We start from the raw sequence: 20568 nt of genomic DNA on the forward strand, positions 1-20568 counted from the left end.
GCTAATCCTTAACACTGTAAAACCAAACAAACTCATTTATTGGAGTTCAGTATTTATTTACAGTTTTGTTTTGTTTTGTTTACAGCCTGAGAAGAGTATGTAGTAAAAATACTGTGTTCGGAAGTTATTTGGGTTAGTTCTTCCCCTCCTTCCCCCATTTAGTGTAGTATGTTTGTCATTTGAAATACTATTAGAGACTTTTTTTTCTTTTTGATTTCTATTTTGGGGTTTATTTTTCCTCTCATCCTTGTTGATCTTGTTATATTTTTTTGAGTATGTGAAACGTTAGCATGGTTCCAAAAGTCAGAACTACACAGAATCATCTCTTTTCCTTTTGAACCTCCCATGTTTGGCACCCAATCTCCCGTTTTCTGTAGGCAACTACTCTAGTTTCTCATTTATCCTTTGTTTCTCTTTGCACAGAATGAACAGATAAATGTATATATTCTTTTTTCTCTTTATTACATAAGAAGTAACACACTGCAGACCTTATTTTGCACTACTTTTTTCACTTAACAGTGTGTGCTGCATATCCATGTTATTTCATAGAGATCTTCATTCTTTTTTAGAGCTACATAGTACTCCATTGTGTGGATATATCAATTCTTTATTAAACTGTTACCTCTGGGGGCGCCTGGGTGGCTCAGTCGTTAAGCGTCTGCCTTCCGCTCTGGTCATGATCCCAGGGTCTTGGGATCGAGCCCCGCATCGGGCTCCCTGTTCGGCGGGAAGCCTGCTTCTTCCTCTCCCACTCCCCCTGCTTGTGTTCCCTCTCTTGCTGTGTATCTCTCTGTCAAATAAACACGTCTTTTAAAAAAATTAACTATTACCTCTGGACGTGCAGGTTGTTTGCAATTGTATTTTCCAATTCTGTATGTACTGTAGTGAATAATCTTGTGTAACATGTATTTTTATATATTTTTTGTATTTTTATATTTTTGAAAGCATCTCTTTCCCCTTACTCTTTATTTTGCATATTTGTGCTTTCTCTTTTTTTTTTCTGGATTAATCTTGTCTATTTTCTTAATTTAAAAATTCCCCAAGATTTCAATTTATGAAATAGATATACTTTTTTTTTCTAATTCTCTGCCTCATTAATTCTTTTTTTATCTACCATTTCCATCCTTGTGTTTTCCTTTGGTTTACTGTGTTCATTTTGAACTAGGAACTTACTGTTTTTACTATTGATATAAATGTTCACAGTTTCAGATTTTCCTCTTTTCAGTGCATTAGATGTATCATTTCATATTATTTTTTGAAAATCTAATTTTGGTTTTACTCAAGAATTGTTTAGTAGTAGAAACTTTTAAAATTTTGTGTGTGTTTTTTTTTAAGATTTTATTTATTTATTTGAAAGAGAGAGAGACAGTGAGAGAGGGAACACAAGCAGGGGGAGTGGGAGAGGGAGAAGCAGGCTTCCCGCCGAGCAGGGAGTCCGATGCGGGGCTCGATCCCTCATGACCTGAGCCGAAGGCAGACGGTTAATGACTGAGCCCCCCAGGCGCCCCAGAAAGTTTTGAAATTTTGAATTTAATACCCTGATTGTTTTTGGTTTTGTTAGTAATGTCCAATTTTTTTTTTTTTTAAGATTTTATTTATTTATTTGACAGAGAGAGACACAGTGAGAGAGGGAACACAAGCAGGGGCAGTGGGAGAGGGAGAAGCAGGTTTCCCGCTGAGCGGGGAGCCCAATGTGGGGCTCTATCCCAGGACCCTGGGATCATGACCTGAGCTGAAGGCAGATGCTTAATGACTGAGCCATCCAGGCGCCCCAGTAATGTCCAGTTTTATTAGAATTGTGATCAGTGTTTATATCATGAAATATACGTTGCTTTCTTTAAGACCTACAATAGGATCACTTTTTTTTTTTTTTTTTGGTGGTCAGTATTCATGTCCACTTCAGAAGGAGGTAGAGTTTTTATTATCAGGCTGTAAAATTTGATACATACCTGTAAGAGCTACCTTATTTATGTTATATAAGTTGTTTATATTCTCAGTAATTGTTATATTTTAAGTTAACTTCCTGTGTGTGTGTGTTGTTCTCATATATTATTAAGGTTGTTTTTCTGTGTCTTTGTGTGCCTGTAGTTTCAGCTTTGTAAAGGAAGTTGTTTTTTTTTTTAAAGATTTTATTTATTTATTTGACAGAGAGAGACAGAGTGAGAGAGGAAACACAAGTGGGGGAGTGGGAGAGGGAGAAGCAGACTTCCCGCGGAGCAGGGAGCCCGCCGCGGGGCTTGATCCCAGGACTCTGGGATCATGACTGAGCTGAAGGCAGATGCTTAATGACCGAGCCACCCAGGTGCCCAGGGAAGTTTTTTTTTTATTATTATTATGTTAATCACCATGCATTACATCATTAGTTTTTGATGTGGTGTTCCACGATTCAGTGTTGCGTAGAACACCCAGTGCTCCATGTAGAACGTGCCCTCCTTAATACCCATCAAGGGCTAATCGATCCCCCCACCCCCTTCCTTCTAGAACCCTCAGTTTGTTTTTCAGAATCCATTGTCTCTCATGGTTCGTCTCCCCCTCCGATCTATCCCCCTTCATTCTTCCCCTCCTGCTATCTTCTTCATCTTGTTTTTTTAACATGTAATGTATTATTTGTTTCAGAGGTACAGGTCTGTGATTCATCAGCCTTACACAATTCACAGCGCTCACCATAGCACGTACCCTCCCCAATGTCTATCACTCAGCCACCCCATCCCTCCCACCCCCACCACTCCAACAACCCTGTTTGTTTCCTGAGATTAAGAATTCCTCATATCAGTGAGGTCATATGATATATGTCTTTCTCTGATTGATTTATTTCGCTCAGCATAATACCCTCCAGTTCCATCCACGTCATTGCAAATGGCAAGATTTCATTCCTCCTGATGGCTGCATAATATTCCATTGTATATATATACCACATCTTCTTTATCCATTCATCTGTCGATGGACATCTTGGCTCTTTCCACAGTCAGTTAAGCATCCGACTTTTGGTTTCAGCTCAGGTTGTGGTATTGAGCCCCATATAGGGCTCTGCACTCAGTGTGGAGTCTGTTTGAGATTCTTTCCCTCTGCTCCTCCCCTCTGCTTGTGCTCTCTCTCTCTCTCAAATAAATAAATGAAATCTTAAAGAAAGAAAGAAATATTTGCTAGCAAAAAAAACTTCTTTTTGACTGTCTAGAGGAATCCGAGAGTTTCCTCTATGGTTCTTTCGTGAATTTTACAGGTCAGATAAATCTGCTCAGTGAGATGTGGGTGCTAGAATCAGGAGCCATCTAAATATTGCAAGAAAGAGCTAGGAGCTAGAAAGTATAGATATCTTAAAAGTGAGACAGTGAGTTAGTTGGAAGAGGAGATAATGGTGAATATTATAATAAAAGTGAAGATATAATTCAGAAAGTGGAAAAATGTTCATGTTATATTTAGTGATTTTTTTCCCAAGTGTTGAAATATAATGAAAACTCACTTAGGCTCTAAAGATAGTAAAGTTAAATAAGCCAGTTATAAAAGCCAGAAGTTAGAATGGGTTGTAGCATAAAGAAGGCTTTATAAAGTGCCTCTCTCCATTCATAATCCTGATGGGCCAGGTCCCAAGATGTTTCAGTAAAGGTTCCTGAACTATGTAATTTAATATTCTGCTCAAAGTAAATGTATGCTCTATTCATAGTGCTTTGTCAAGTTTAAGATTACGTAAGCTTGTTTTCTTACTCTTTCTCTTGTTTCCTAATTATTCTGCCCAGTGACTCCTAAATGAGAAAGCCATGGTGGGATCAGGAGAAGTGAGTTAATTCAGCAGATATTGTGCATTGGTCAAATCCAACACATACTTTAGATTTCAGAAATAACATTTTTGGTTCTTTTGACTATGTAGCTAAAATAAATTGTTATTAAATTTGGAACTGTGCTTTTCACTGTTGAAATGTGTTACATGCGAAACCTTTGGACTCTGTTATAGGGTTAAACAATATGATATTTAATTGATTCATCACCTAAGAGATCTGCCTGTCTTTGACCAGCCACTGCTGTTCACACATTACAGTGAATGCCTATTGTGGATATATGCTTTTCTTAGTAATTTATTCACTTAAAAAAGAGTATGATAGGGTGATGGTGGTAGAGGGAGGGGGAGACTGCTGAGGAAATGACCCCAGTCACAAAGTAAGAAAGACCTGAAGAGACCAGGAACAAAAGTTCTCCAGTGCCAACAAAGCAGCAGAAGCAAGGATTCTGCTTTCCTGCCTGCTTTAATCTTCTGGTTCTGCGGGTCTCCTCCTCTTCAGCAGTTTTACATGAGGATCAAATACTCAGATCTTTCTCCATAAAGGGTTTTAGAATATGATGATGAATATGTGAATATTTTAAGATTATGTGTAGTCTATTTTCTGTGTCGTCTTGATTTTGAAATGAAATATTGCTAAATGCAAAAATTTTTTAAAGGATTGTAGCTTCCTCTTTTTACGGTATTGGCATGTTAAATTGAGTCTTTTTAATTTTATTGTAGGCATTTTCAGACATACAAAAACAGAGAATAGTAAAATGAACCACTGTTTATGTATCCTCTGCTTTCAACAGTTATCAACACATGGCCAGTTTTGTTCCATGTATGCCCCCCCATTATTGACATAAATCCCAGACATATTTCATTTGCAAATATTGAAGTATGTTATTAGAAGAGATTTTTTTTTCTTTTTTTAAAGAATTTATTTATTTGAGAGAATGAGAGACAGAGAGCACAAGAGGGAGGAGGGTCAGAGGGAGAAGCAGACTCCCCGCTGAGCAGGGAACCTGATGTGGGACTCGACCTGGGACTCCAGGATCATGACCTGAGCCAAAGGCAGTCGCTTAACCAACTGAGCCACCCAGGCACCCTTAGAAGAGATTCTTAGCAAATATAACCTTCATGTCATTATATTTTAAAAATGAGCAGTTCTGTTTGAGAGCTGTTAAAAACCTTTATTCATATTATAATAAAGGTTACTACATTAAACAAGAGCATGAGAAGTAATGTACTTAGGCCTTGGACCCAGCCTTAGGTTTAAATGCTAGTTTTGCTATTTGTGAGCTACATGACTTTGGGCAGGGTAACCTCTCTTCATCTCACTAAGCCTAGTTTCCTCAGTTGTTAAATGGTGAAAACACTACTTCTAACAGGGTTGTTGTGAGTTAGAAATGAAGCAATGAATGCAAAGTGATTAGGATACTGCTTTACAGAACATTCTAGTAATGTTACTCATTGTTATTTTTATTTGAAGGTATAAGGAAATACATAGGCAACTAATTTAAGATTCTACCTTTCAGGATAGGTGTTATTTTAAAGTGACTTGCATTCAATTTTAAGCCTTTGATATTTAGGGCCTACAGAACAGTCTTAGTATTGGTTTTGTTCAAAGGCACATTTTATACTTTTCTCAAAAGCAGTCTTGATTTGTTTTAAAACATGATACCATTGAAAGGAATAATTATTTAACCTTTAATCAAACCTTGGATGTCTTTATGTGTGTTGGTATGAAAACTTTGAAATACCCTAAGAGGTAAGACATTAATTTATAAATCTCTCCTTGTAGGTTAAAAGTAAAAAGCAAACCTCAGTCCCCTTTTTAGTACCAATTTATTTAGGGTGATAGGAAGTTTGGGTATCTGTGAACATAAAAGTGGTATCAATATTATTGCTTATACTCTTCTTTCTTCTCTCTGTTTAATCCACTTAATCTTTATTCTTACTGTTTGACCCAGCCAGAATATACAGTGTTGAACAAAATTTGTCTCTGCAGCTAAAATTCTTTCATAGCAATGTGTTTTATTTATAGTGGAAGTTGGGGATAAATTGCTCAGCATATTCAATTCATTTTACAGACTTCCTGGAACATACTGCTTACCTATTTAGTATTTATTTTTTAATACTTAAACTGTGTATTATTTTCATCCAGATTTCCCTAATCTACAAAATGGGCAATTCTGTTTATGTTTTAAGTTATTTTTTGACAGCTTTATTGAGATAAAATTTACATGCCATAGAATTCATCCATTTTAAGTGTACAGTTCAGTGATTTTTTTTTTTGTAGATTTGTGGAATTATCACCACAATTTGATTTTACACTTTCATCTGTGAAGAAAGAATCCTCATGCCCATTACCAGTAATTCCCCATACTTACTCCAGCCCTAGGCAACCACTAATTTACTTTTCTGTCTCTATGAATTTGCCAACTTTGGATATTTCATATAAATGGAATCATGTAATATATGACCTTTTGTGTTTGACTTCTTTCACTTAGTATATTTTTAAGGTTCATTTATGTTATACCATGTATATTACTTTATTCCTTTTTCTTGCCAATTATCCATTATATGGATGTACCACATTTTGTTTATCCATTCAGAATAGATGTGTGTTTCCATGTCTTGAGTGTTATGAATAGTACTGCTATGAACATTTATGTGTTTTTGTGGGGATGTATTTATTTATTTAAAAAATTATTAACATGTATGAAATAATGGTTCTCTGCTATTTGTGTTTTTATTTATTTATTTATTTTTTAAGATTTATTTATTTGAGAGAGAGAGACAGAGCACAAGCAGCAGGGAGGGGCAGAGGGAGAGGGAGAAGCAGGCTTCCCGCTGAGCAGGGAGCCTGATGTGGGGCTCGATCCCAGGACCCTGGGGTCATTACTGGAGCTGAAGGCAGACACTTAACCAACTGAGCCATCCAGGTGCCCCTATTTGTGTGTTTTTAATTTAGATTTTATTTTGTGATAATATAGTGGAGAGAAGCACTGTGCAGGGTTTTAGGGTTTCATGAAATTGGGGTTAATGTTATTTGCTGTGCAGCCTTAGGAGGGTAAATGTATGTCCTCTAGATCTCCATTTCTGCTCTAGAGCGGATGTTTGTGTCCCTCCCCAAAATTCATATGTTGAAAACTAATCCCCATTGTGATGGTATTTGGAGGTGGGCCTTGGGAGGTGATTAGTGTGCTCTTATAAAAGAGGCCCCAGAATGCTCCCTTGCCCTTCCCACGATGCGAGGACACACGTAGAGGATGGACCTCTTGTGGGTCAGGAAGTGGGCCTTCACCAGACACCTCCATATTGATCTTGGACTTCTCAACCTCCAGAAATGTTAGAAATAAATTTGTTATTTATAAGATACCCGCTTTATGGTATTTTGTTATAGCAGCCTGACCAGAACCATGAGAAATAAATTTCTCTTGGTATTTTTGTTATAGCAGCCCAAACAGACTAAGACAGTTTCTTTATCAATATAATGAAAAAGTTGGAGTAGATGCTGTCTGTGATTCTTAGTCTGTGATTTATAAATCTGTTAATTTCTGTGTGATCTTGGGGAAATTCTCTTTGCCTCACTTTTCTCATCAGAAAAAAATGGGGTTGCTAACAAAATAGTATGTTGTTGTGAGGATGAAATAATATTCTTGAGCATAAGAAAATGCCAGGATGTATTGAGTTACTTAAAATAAAGTTGTGGCCATTTTAGTGTGTTGGACCAAAAAAGCCTTAGGAGGGAATGCTTTGGCTGTGGCCTTGGAGAATCAGTGGTAGTAAATCAGTAATTAGTGGAGGAAGGAAAATTTACCTGCTAATAATAGATTTATTGAGTGCCTACCATCCTGGAGTATATTAAATACTATACATATATTAGCTTACCGAATTCTCAGTCCTGTGAGTTAGTTCAAGGATTTTGCTTGTAAGAGAAATTAAAGTAATTGCCTAAGCCACTAGTTAGTAAATGGCTGCTTTGGAGTCACACCTTGTCTCCAAGGCCATGATCTTTATTTACCACTGCACTACACTGCCCTTTAGAAAGAACAGCTCTTTGGAACAGAATCCCATGGCAAAGAAGTTTTCAGTGGGGGAGGTCTTTGCTTGGGGAAAGGTAGCTAATATTATTAACAGTCCTTATGAGGTATAAAAGAGGTGATCATTTTATAAATAGTTTTTCATGTGTCTTATATTACTTTGTTCCATTGATGGTGAGGTGACATTTTAGTGAACAAGTTAAAGGATTTGCAGTATGTTCAATATTGCTTTTGTGTTTTGTAGTTTAACAAAAAATACAGTATACATTTTTTTTTAAATGAGATTTTTAGTATGATGGAAAATAACTCTTTTACGTGTTCCACTGGCTTCTTCTGCCGGGTAATACCGTAATTCCATTTTTGAGTAGTTTTCCATTGTATTAGTTAACTTAAATACTTTTAAACATTTTTTAGTATGATTTTTTTACTTTTTTTCCAGTGTGGTGTTTGGTATGTGCCTTATATTGATATTATATAAACAAAAAATGGTGATAGTGCCAAAATCTCAGTTCGTGTTATATGTATATTTCAGTTGAACAAAAGTTCTCTTGTGAATGTGTGGTAACCAACATATAAACAATTGGATACTAAAAATTAATTTTTATGCCAATTCTTTGGAATTAGGAATCTGATGATACATTGAACCTTTGTTCAAATCCATTAGACTGTTAATATCTGGGATAGATACTGGATTTTGTCTGAGATCAGCTCAGTGAAAGTCATGTATGTCTTTGCCAAGGATAGAGGAAGAACACGTCTTTCTAGGGTAAAGGTTAGGAGAGAAGAGGTTTGGTGATTACCCAGAGAAATTCTGAGATGAAGAAAAGGGCAGGAGATCTATAGCAGGTGAAGAGGGATTGGAATCTAGAAATGAGAGTTTGTAAAGTTATTATGGCTGGACGTGCTTCTTCCTCTGGTGATGGAGGGAGACCTACCCAGCCAGGTGAACTCAATGGGCATATTCATTGCCCTGGAGAAGGAAGTGGCCCAGGCTTCTTGGAGCTCAGGAAGACTGACTGAGATGCAGAAACCATGCAGGTAGAGAGCTCATCTGAGAGCTTTGGAAACATATAAAGAGGCCTTAGCCATGGGATTCTCTATAGCTGGGGATGCCAGAAATACCTTTACCTTCCTGGAATTCTTCAAGCCTGATTCACTTTGCTAAAACAATATTCCCTTTTCTTGCTCTTCCTCACTTTTGGTGAAGAAGCAGCCAAACTCCTGAGAATTTATCACTACACAGACAAGAAGAACCAAAGATTTGAAAAATTTATACAGTTGAGGAATTTTTATAGTTGGACTTTCAAAAAATGGAGGTTTGCATCTGCTAGGGGTTTGGTAGAATAGCTAGAGTTGTGGAGAAATCCTTAAGGAACGGACTTCCCTATGTTTCTGAGCCAGTGTCACTGGCTCCTTTTGAAAGGGACAGGGCAAGAAGGGTGGTGTAGGAGTAGTTGCTTGTATTTTTGAGGAGAGTAAAGTGGTGTCCTATTATTACCATTAACAGTAGACTTGAATTTTTGAAGTTTAATTACAGTATAGGACTTTTAATGTCCCACTGAACTTAATACAGAATTTTTTTCTGTCTTTTGAGGTAGATTATTGATATTTTCATAGCAAACTCAAAATATTTCTCTTTCTAACCTCTCTTCCTTTCTCCCTCCCTTTCTTCCTTTCTCCCTCCCTTACTGAATAAACTAGGTCCTGATGCATTTGTAAAAATGATACTATACAATGATATTTTAGCTTTTAGTTTTATTTAGAGAAATTATAGTTTTGGCTAGATGTGTATTGTGGTGAAAGTTAACCATTATTTTATCACTTTTATTTAAAATCTGTTCAAAAGGATTGTTCTTTCATTTAGAATTGTCAATATTATTGTAAAACCAGATTAATAATCATACACTGGCATAATGAAAAATTACATAAATTTTCAACTCTTGATCTGCTTCATTGTTGTAAAGTTGGATAATGTTTATTTCTGCATAATTTTATATATGGCTATGTAGAGTGATGAACCCAGTTAGATAGTATCTATATATGCGCTTGTTTTCATCTCCAAGATTGCTTTTACTTCATAACAACAGTTGAAGGTATTTCTAATCAGAATTTAAGGACAGCTGTAGTATTTCTTCTGGAAGTGCAGGCTAAGGAGCCAGCATTCTGATTTTGTTCATTGCCATTATGTGTCTACATGATGTAGACTTATTAGAGATGATTTAGTTAGCCTTAGGCTATCCTAATGGGTTTTCACTGGTTGTTAAAGCTCTTTGAAGAATCTAACTACATTTTCCAAATAAACTGGTTGATTTATACTTATTGAGAGAGGAGTTCCAGTGCACCCACTCATATCATCAATTACAATCTGTTAGGAAGTGTAATTTGCCCAGTCTTGATTAAAAGGCTTGCAATTCTTTTTCCTTATGCTCAGCACATCCTCTGCTGCCCTCTAATGGCTGCCCATAGGTAGTACCATTGATGTCCATCTAACCACCATCACGGACCTGCCTTTCTCTAGCATCCAGCAGTTCATGTACCTGCTGGATCTGTGGGAGACTGTCCCAGTAGAAATAAACTGGGAGGACTGCTTTAAAGGAAAAGCATGCACATATGATCCTATGATTGCCCTACACTTGGAATAATGTTAGGATTTGTAGGGTGTTTGTTTCATATATTTCTTCATTTGTTTATACATTCATTTATTAGATTTTTTTTGAATGCCAGTTCTGTCTAGCACCTAACATTGCCTAGATCTGTTAGGTGCTTATTATAGTTTTGTTAAATAAGGAATGAATGAGTGAGTAAATACAAAGATAAATCAGAAATGATCTCTGGCCTTGGGGAGACAAGATACCAATTTACCTATTTGGCTGTCCCAATGTTCCTCTAGAATGCTCCAGGATCTTGGGAGAGATGTTCAGAGTAGAAGATGGATACAAATATTAGTTGAAACTTAGTCTCCTTTACATATCTAGTTCATAGAATTTGTCATCTCTAATTGTAAAGATCTGTTACTTATTTATTTATTTTCCCACTTGTATGATGTACTTAGAGTAGTGAAATTCATAGAGACAGAGAAGAGAATGGTTGCAGGTGGGGAAGGTGGGTTGGGGCACGGGAAAATGAAGAGTTGTTTAATGGGAACAGAGTTTCAGTTTTGCAAGGTGAAAAAAGTTCTGGAGTTGGATGGGGTGATGATTGCACAACAGTGTGAATGTACTTTATAAGGGCTCTGTTTTAGGTAGGATTATTTTGCAGCCAGGAGTGGTAATAATTGACTTCAGTGTTTCTTGCTTTTGGTTGAAGATAACGTGCAGTCATGGTTGCACATTTTTCTATATATTCACTTGATTCCAAGGCATCTCATCTGCTTTAAACTCTGACTTTCTGCCTCTTTTATATTTATAAATATAATTTATAATATTTATATTATTTATATTATATAATTTATATATATAATGTATATAATTAAATATAATTTATATTATAATATAAAATATTATAATTTATAATAATAAATTGTAACAAAATGGGTCATTTTAAATGACCATATATGAAATATGACATGTTTTTGTTAAGCATGTTGTGAATTGTTTAATTCTTCCATTTCTTTTTTTATTTTTTTTAAGATTCTATTTATTTGACAGAGAGACACAGCGAGAGAGGGAACACAAGCAGAGGGAGTGGGAGAGGGAGAAGCAGGCTTCCTGCTGAGCAGGGAGCCTGATGCGGGGCTCAGTCCCAGGACCCCGGGATCATGACCTGACCTGAAGGCAGATGCTTAACAACTGAGCCACCCAGGCGCCCCTAATTCTTCCATTTCTTAACTTGCTTCATGTAGCAAGTTTTTAAGAAAATTACTTTCCTTGCTTTATTAATTAATTAATATCAGGTAAATGTTCATCATTGGCTTCTTTTCTTGTTTGAGAATATGATCCACTCAAATATATTTCGGTTGAATAAGCTTCTTGTGAATAATAATGGTTTGTCTCTATCTTACTGGAGAAGAGCATGACCTTTGTATTATGTGACATTTTATTGTGGTGATGGTAGTGGATGGTTGTATTTTGCAAGATTTTCCTTTATTTTTGTGTTTTGTACATTTTGTGAGATATAGGAGATAACCAGAGATAGGTAAATTTTTTTATGGCTGTGCTAATGAGTTGAAAAATCTAAAGCAAATAACTTTGGGAAAACTATTTAATTGGAACTAGTAGTACAGTAATCATTTTTCATTACCCATCTCTTTTGTTATGGCAATGAAAGATTGGTGGAAAGGAGACTCTAGAAGGGTAAACATCACAGCTTTCTTTTTTTTAAATTTTTTTATTTTTTAAAGTTTTTTTTTTTAGAGAGAGTGAGTGCAAGTGGGGGGAGAGGCAGAGGGAGTGAGAGAATCTTTTAAAAAATTTTTTTATTTAAATTCAATTTAGGTAATATATACTGTATTATTAGTTTCAGGGGTAGACTTTAGTGATTCATCAGTTGCCTACAACTCCCAGTGCTCACCACCTCAAGTGCCCTCCTTAATGCTCATCGCTCAGTTACCCCATCCCCCACCCACCTTCCCTCCAGCAACCCTCAGTTTGTTAACTACAGTTAGAGTTTCTTATGGTTTTCCTCCCTCTCTGTTTATTTTATTTATTTATTTTCCTTCCCTTCCCCTCTGTTAATCTATTTTGTTTCTTAAATTCCACATGAGTGAATTCATATGGTATTTGTCTTTCTTTGACTGACTTCACTTAGCATAATACCCTCTAGTTCTGTCCATGTCATTGCAAATGGCAAGATTTCATTCTTTTTGATGACTGCGTAATATTCCATTGTGTGTGTGTGTGTGTGTGTGTGTGTGTGTGTGTGTGTGTGTGTGTAAGTACACATATATACACACACACACACACATACCATATCTTCTTTATCCATTCATGTGCCGATGGACATTTGGGCTCTTTCTGTAGTTTGGCTATCGTGGACATTGCTGCTATACGCATTGGGGTACATGTGCTGCTTTGAATCACTGTGTTTGTATCCTTTGGATAAATACCTAGTAGTTCAATTGCTGGGTCATATGGTAGTTCTATTTTTAACTTTTGGAGGGAACTCCATACTGTTTTCCAGAGTGGCTGTACCAATTTGCATTCCCATTAACAGTGTAAGAGCGTTCCCCTTATTCTGCATCCTCACCAACATCTGTTGTTTCCTGACTTACTAATTTTAGCCATTCTGACTGGAGTGAGGCAGTATCTCATTGTGGTAACCGATTTGTATTTCCCTGATGCTGAGTAATGTTGAGCATTTTTTCACGTGTCTGTTAGCCATAAGAGAGAGAATCTTAAGCAGGCTCCACACTGGGTGTGGGGCATGATCTCATGACCTGAGCCAAAATCAAGTGTCAGGCACTTAACCGACTGAGCTACCCGGGTAGGTGCCTCAGCAGCTTTCATTTCTTGGCTGCTTTACATTTTATCCATGAGGTCATTTGAAATGGCCTATATTTCTCATTAAGCCACTTTTTCATCACTTTCAACATATTCTTAAAAAAAAAAAAAGGCTTATTAAAAAAAATCTTAGTATTTTGTCATGCTGGGATGGTTCTGTAAAGTAATGGAAAGTTTGGATAAAACATCCATCTCTCAGGAGACAGTGACAAAAAAGTAAGATTGCTTCTGGATATCATAGTGTGTCAAGGTAAATCTAGACTGGAGACTGAGACCATCTATCTTTTTCACTTTAAGTATATGGGAATAATACAATGGTGAAAAATTTGGCATTGTCGGTATACAATCAATAACGTGACTTGCAAAGCTTGGATAACACAGATACTACATTAAGGGTCAGCTGCAGTCATCATTTCTTATGCCTTGTGGGATCTTAGGAATTCCAGATGGTCTTTTCTCTCGGGTACTGGTTAATTGGGTTTTAGTGTGGCAGTGGTTTAAACCTTAGTATTGGTGGACACTTTCATTCAGAATAAATGGCAAAAGATTAAAAAAAAAAAGCATTAAATGATTGCAGACACCATCTACTAAACTCTGAATTACGGTTTTGTTTCCTATACCAAGCAAGTTTCTCTGTTGACTAAATGAGAAGGATATTCTAGCTAACTTAAGCAGGAAAGGGATTTATTGGAAGGATGTTATATAGCTCACAGAATTGATAATAAGGATGGAGAAATAGGCTCAGAAAATAGGAAGGAACCAAAGGCAATTGAGAATTGGTCTGTGCTCATGCCAAAGGAAAAGTTTAATTAGAAGGCCAGTTCTGTTTCTATGATTAAGTTGTTCCTGTATCTGTATTACCCCTTCAAGGTTGAAATTCCTTTGTGGCAGCATCCCATTGACAACCTAGAGCAGCAGTTCTCTTGTTTCCAGCTTATAGGGCGGTGTCTTAGGTCAAAACTTTTTATAACAATTCTTATAACACTTGCCATTTGCACTGTTGATTGTTGAAGCGATGGTAAGCAAAAGTTATGGTGCCTTAGCATGGATTAAGGCAATAGCACATATATACATCTCATATATATATATATATATATATATATATATATATGATATATATGTATTTGTGTATGTATGTATATTATATATATAACATATAAATTTTGTGTATAGTTTAGAGCTCCATCTTGTTCATTTGGCCAGATGTCACTGGGTATTTTCAGAGCTGTTTTATCAGCAAGTTGATAATGTAGTGATAATGTAGTGTGAGAATATCATTACTGGAATATATTGCCTGGGTATGAATCCTAACTTCCCCACTTAACTAGCTGTGAGATGCTGGGCAACATTTAACCTGTCTAAGCTCCAGTTAATTCTTCTGTAAAATGGGGATGATAATGATAGTTAGAAATAGCATGAGGATTAAATAAGTTAATACAAATAAATAATTTAGAACAATGTATGGCTTATAATAAATATTTAGTAAATGTTAATTTTCATTATTATAATTATTGTTGGGGAGGAAAAATTTTTCTCTGCTTTTGAAGGTTCTTTAGTCTAAGAATTTTTTTTTTTAAAGCTTTTATTTATTTATTTGAGAGAAAGAGAGCACAAGCGGGGGAGTGGCAGAGAAAGACGGAGAAGCAGGCTCCCTGATGAACAGGGAGCCGGATTTGGGGCTTGATCCCAGGACCCTGGTATCATGACCTGAACAAAGGCAGATGCTTAACTGACTGAGCCACTCAAGCGCCCCGGAGCTGGTCTGAGAATTAAATTAACATGAGACAGATTGACAGGAGAAAATCAAATTAATTACCTATAGGGAATCCACATAATTATGAGATTTTAAAGACAGCCAGGCAAAATGAGGTATATATGTCATCCTGAACTTAGGAGAAAGGGGTAGGAAAGCAATTCACAGGAAGATGAAAAAGAGTAAATGTTCGGTAAACAAATGTTGGGCCCTGTAGAAACAATAGGAACAATAAGTTATAGAGAGGACTTTAATCAGAGATCAAAGTTTGCTTAAGTTCTTCCCTGTCTACTGCTCTGAGTTCATATTATAATGTGGTTTTCTATAGTGATAGCTCTCTTCCTGGAGCAGGCCCTTTAATCTAAGTTCTTTTAGGCATTTAGGGGAAGGTCAGAGTTTCTGTGTCTTTTGGGCCTTGATTATTTTTGTTTTTAGCTCAAAATAATCTGAATGTCCAAGTGGCATATCTGGGGACAACTAATTCATTCTGAACCCCCACATTGTCATGTTTTCAAATCTGGTCTCTGACAAGGTGGTCACAAGAGAAGGGACCATAGATATGAATCTGAGCTGTTTGGTTTTTGTAGAGCTGGTTAACTGATTCATCAGGTTAAGATATTGATCTGGAAGTATGAACTACTGGTTTTATTTTATTTATTATTATTATTTGTTTATTAAGATTTTATTTATTTATTTGACAGAGAGCAAGAGAGGGAACACAGCAGGGGGAGTAGGAGAGGGAGAAGCAGGCTACCTGCTGATCAGGGAGCCCGATGCGGGGCTCGATCCCAGGACCCTGGGATCATGACCTGAGCCAAAGGCAGACACTTAACGACTGAGCCACCCAGGCACCCCTATTACTATTTTTTAAGATTTTATATACCTGAGATAGAGTGAGAAAGAGTGAGAGAGCACAAGTTGTGGGGAGGGGCAGAGGGAGAGGGAGAAGCAGGCTCTCCACTGAGCGGGGAGCCTGCTGTGGGGCTCCATCCCAGGATCCCGAGATCATGACCGGAGCCAAAGGCAGACACTCAACTGACTGAGCCATCCAGGCGCTCTTGCTACTGGTTTTAGATTTAAAATGTATAATGTGAGCTTTTCCATCATGTTTCCTACTAGTTGTATGTCAGCCGGGGCCAATGTAGAACAAAAATGAACAAATTGCAAACAAATATTCAAGAATAAAACTTGAGAAAAACATATCCTACTTAGTTTGATAGTGATTTTTTCTTTGCAGACAGGTACAAATGATGATTTTTTTTTTTTTTTTTGGTATATACAGAAGCTGTAAAATAATATATTTCTTTAAGTATTTAATCTTGTTTAGTCATTATTTGACAAATATGAAGACCACATCTTTTGTTAATATCTGAGTTTTTTTCCTTAAAAGACTTTTTTTTTTTTTTTTTTAGGGCAGGGCTATGACTTGAGTTTTTAGCTCCAGCTGATAACACAGTATCTGAAATGGGATACGTTCATAGCTAATTTTTGCTGAATAAGTAATATATTTTCATGTGGAGTCATATTTTCTACTCTGCTTGAAAATTATTTTCAGAAGAGTATGCTTTGTGGTGACTATAGTTTATAATACTTTACTGCATATTTGAAATTGCTAAGAGAGTAGGTCTTAAAAGTTGTCATAAAAAATTTTGTAACTATGGTGAGGGATGTTAACTAGACTTACTGTGATCACTTTGCAATATATGCAAATAGTGAATCATATTGTACACATGTCAGTTATATCTCAATTAAAAAAGGAGGCTGTTAAAAAAATGAGTATGGCTTCACTAAATACAGTGCAAATTCATGGGGTATTGCAAGGAGCTGTCACAGTATATTGCAATGGTGGGTGGATGTGAGGTGGGATGGGGAAAGGAAGGATAAAATGTGCTGGAGAATACTCTCTCAGACATGCAGCTGAGTATAGGTGGATGATATAATTGAACCTTTGATTTTTTTGTTTTGTTTTGTTTTGTTTTAAATGTCCTGCTCTCCTCAAAATCCTGTTTTATTAGTATACTGGCTAAGCCTCCAGATGCCTGCACAAGACAGGAAACTGTCTTGTCCTTAGGCCTTGCTGTCTGGATAGTCTTTATTGTATTTTGTATTTAGGCATAACCCCTGGCTGTGGCCAAGTGAACACTAGAAAACTAAACCAAGAAGAGTTAATTATAGCTTGATAGGAAGAGATCATCAGCTGGGTTAATCAAATTTTTCTCTGGAGATTTAAAAAAAATTCAGAATGTGGAGAGATGGAGACATCTGTGGGGACAAAAACTGAAACAGTGTATTAGGAAATATATTGAGGTAAACATGATAAGATGTGTTACCATGTGATATGGAGAAGCAAAAATATGAGAAATTAGAGATAGCCATTTAATAATAGTGGAACCGAAAGGGACAGATATTTGGAATTAAGCTGTATAATTAATAAGGAGAGCAATAGAGAAAAGATTGCCTCTTTGAGTAATTGATTCAATCCTTTATTTAACAATAATTTATTGAATTACTTACTGCTATGTACCAGACACTGTTCTACCCCAAGAGTACTGCTCCGGAAAAGAGTTAAGCCAGTGGGGCGCCTGGCTGGCTCAGTCGGTAGAGCATGTGCCTCTTGATCTGAGGGTCCTGAGTTAGATTCCCATGTTGGGTGTGGAGCCTACTTAAAAAAACAAAACAAAACAATAACAAACAAAAACAGTTAAGCTAGTGATTCTCAACTGGCTGTGATTTTTGCCTACCAGATAATATTTGGCAATGTTTAGAGACATTTTGGTTGTCACAGCTTGAAAGGGGGTGCTATTTGTATTCTAATGAGTAGAGGCCAGGGATGCTGCTAAATGCAATGCACAGAATAATTCTTAAAAAAATAAATAAATAATCTGACTCAAAATGTCAGTAATGCTGAAATTGAGACCCCCTGGGATAAGCCATCATAAGTATGTATTTCACAGAATAATTATTATCTTGTAGTTAACATTTAACTTTCTTTGTTTTCAGAAGTGAGGAAGTTTACTGGAGTAAAATGGAGGCCTCAGTAATATTACCCATCCTGAAGAAAAAACTTGCGTTCCTTTCAGGTATGCTTTCTTCTTAAAATTGGAAGTGTTTGATGTATAGTTTTGTTTAAACTTTTTTCTTTGATAAGTTTGACAGAAATGCATTTTTATGTGAAGGTTTCATTTCAGAGACCTCTTTTAATCAAAATGGATAGCTGTGTGAGCCACCTTCGTCACTGTTGGTACTTGGCAGGCCAATATTTATTCTGTAATTGATTAAAATGACCTGTACAAGGTAGACATCATATCTTTTTATATAAAAATGAAATTATATGGGCCAAGAATAATTGACTAACCAGCACCTAAATAATTGTTTTTGAAATATGAATTGGTTTTTATGATATCCTGCATCCTAGCTTTCATCTTCCATCTTCCTGTGAGATAGTTTCAGTGCACTTGTGGGAGTTAGGAAATATCAGTTACATGGTTTTCACTTTTTACTGTTCGAACTGGGTTATACAGGCTTGAATTTATCTCTGGTTATTAACCTAAAGTATGTATCAGCTAAGAATCAAAGAGAAGCTGCAAGATACTTTATTAGTGTGAGAGCAGGGACATGGTACATTGGGTATAGCAATTTTCTGGAATTAAGGATCATTGAGTAAATTTGCACATGCTTTGGAATAGGTACTCTGGCCTGCTTGTTTAGGGTTACTTGGACTTTTTTTATCTTGCTTTTTATTTCTTTTTTTCTTTAGATCCTATCATAATTGTCTTGATCATTAAGCTACCAACATCCTTTTTTAAAAGTATATTGTATCTCTCTTTGTTTTTATTTTATTCTAAAGATTTTTATTTATTTGAGAAAGAATGATAGAGAGCATGAGAGGGGGAAGGGTCAGAGGGAGAAGCAGACTCCCTGCTGAGCAGGGAGCCCGATGCATGACTCTATCCCGGGACTCCAGGGTCATGACCTGAGCCAAAGGCAGTCGCTTAACCAACTGAACCACCCAGGCACCCTTGTATCTCTCTTTGAATTGGTATGTTTTTCTAGTGTAGCTTATAAAGGACAAAATAAGATATTGAATTCCACTAGTATTCTTGTTTCCTTATTTAATGTATTTCCTTTTTTAAAATACAACTTCTTTCCTTACCAGTTGACACTTATGTTTTCTCCATTCTTTTCTGTTATTAATGGTGTTACAGGAAACGTTCTTATTCATCGTTCGTGTGCTTTGTACAAGTTCAGCAGTATAAATTCCCATAAGTGGAGCTGTTAAAGAGAATTTACATTTAAATTTGTGTTAGGTTTTGTTGGATTACCCTCTAAGAATATTGTTTCAATTTCTGTTTCTCCCACCAGTGTAAGAAGTTTGCCCACACTGTTGCCAAGAGTGGGTATTATTATTCTTCGGTAATCTTTATCAGTGACATTTTTGCATCTTTATGACACTTATCTATGTGCAGCATTTCACTCTGTTGGCCATATTTACTTTTTTAAAAAAGATTTTATTTATTTATTTACAGAGAGGGTGTGGGCGTGTGCAAGGGCGGCGGGGAGAGAATCCTTGAGCAGACTCCCCGTTGAACATGCAGCCAGTCTTGGGGCTTGATCTCAGGACCCTGAGTTCATGACCTGAGCTGAAACCAAGAGTCAGTTGCTTAACTGACTGAGCCACCCAGGCGCCCCAGCCATATCTATCTTGAAGCTCTTTTTTTCTCTTGGCTTCTGCCCTCTTTTTCATTTACTCTAGTAATTATTTTATTGTTCCTTGGTGAAAGCTGAGGAGATGAGGTTAAATGTAGTCCTGAATGTTAGAACTGTCCTCTGAAGACAAGTCCACAGTGGGTCAGAATGCTGCAGTTCAGGTATGAACCTTTTTGCACATTTGGTTTAATGCAGGCATAAAGCTTAGCAATTTTTGAGGAGCAAATGAAATTTCCCCTAGCCCACCCTTCTTGACTTTCTCTATTGACTATTAATTATTTCAATGAATAATTTTCACCTTTTTTTAGTAATAGAGAAAAACTTTCCAAACCAAAATCATTTGGGGGGTTCAGCTTGAAAACTATGGGTGCAATCCATTTATTGAGAGAGAGAGAATGAGAGAGAGCATGAGAGGGAGGAGAGTCAGAGGGAGAAGCAGACTCCCCACCGAGCAGGGAGCCCGATGTGGGACTCGATCCCAGGACTCCAGGATCATGACCTGAGCCGAAGGCAGCCGCCCAACCAGCTGAGCCACCCAGGCGCCCGGTGCAATCCATTTAAAAAAAATAAAACCTGAACAAAAACCATGAGTAGTTGAAGTCACTGTTGATTACCTATTAAGTTCAACCATTCGAAATTTTATTTATTCAGATTAAACAAACTGGTTGAATATTATTAATTTATATGGTTAATCTAATAAAAGAAAATCATTTGTGGTTGGTCCATCATGAATTGCCCTCATGTCACTCATAGTAGTTGTTTTTTCACTTCACAGCTTTCAGTTTTTAGTGATAGATTTCTAGAGATCATACAGAATTTTTACCTTTAATATTTGCTGTTTTTTAAGCTTCTAAAATTGCCGTAAAT

The 20568-nt window shown here is 36.6% G+C and overlaps 1 protein-coding gene across 4 annotated transcripts in view; it reads left to right on the forward strand.

Moving 5' to 3' along the window:
* SESTD1 (SEC14 and spectrin domain containing 1) overlaps positions 1 to 20568 on the forward strand; it is a 133789-nt gene that overhangs the window by 18970 nt on the left and 94251 nt on the right. For all 4 annotated transcript variants that reach the window (XM_025849227.2, XM_073881826.1, XM_025849220.2 and 1 more), the window contains one exon: positions 17995 to 18074. In XM_025849227.2, coding sequence (XP_025705012.1) covers positions 18020 to 18074 — 55 coding nt within the window. In that variant the 5' untranslated portion in view covers positions 17995 to 18019. The remainder of the gene's footprint in view (positions 1 to 17994; positions 18075 to 20568) is intronic.

The sequence above is a fragment of the Callorhinus ursinus genome, unplaced genomic scaffold (genome assembly GCF_003265705.2).
Source record: "Callorhinus ursinus isolate GAN/ISIS: 27379988/994484 unplaced genomic scaffold, GSC_fseal_2.0 scaffold2, whole genome shotgun sequence".
Lineage (NCBI taxonomy): Eukaryota > Metazoa > Chordata > Mammalia > Carnivora > Otariidae > Callorhinus > Callorhinus ursinus.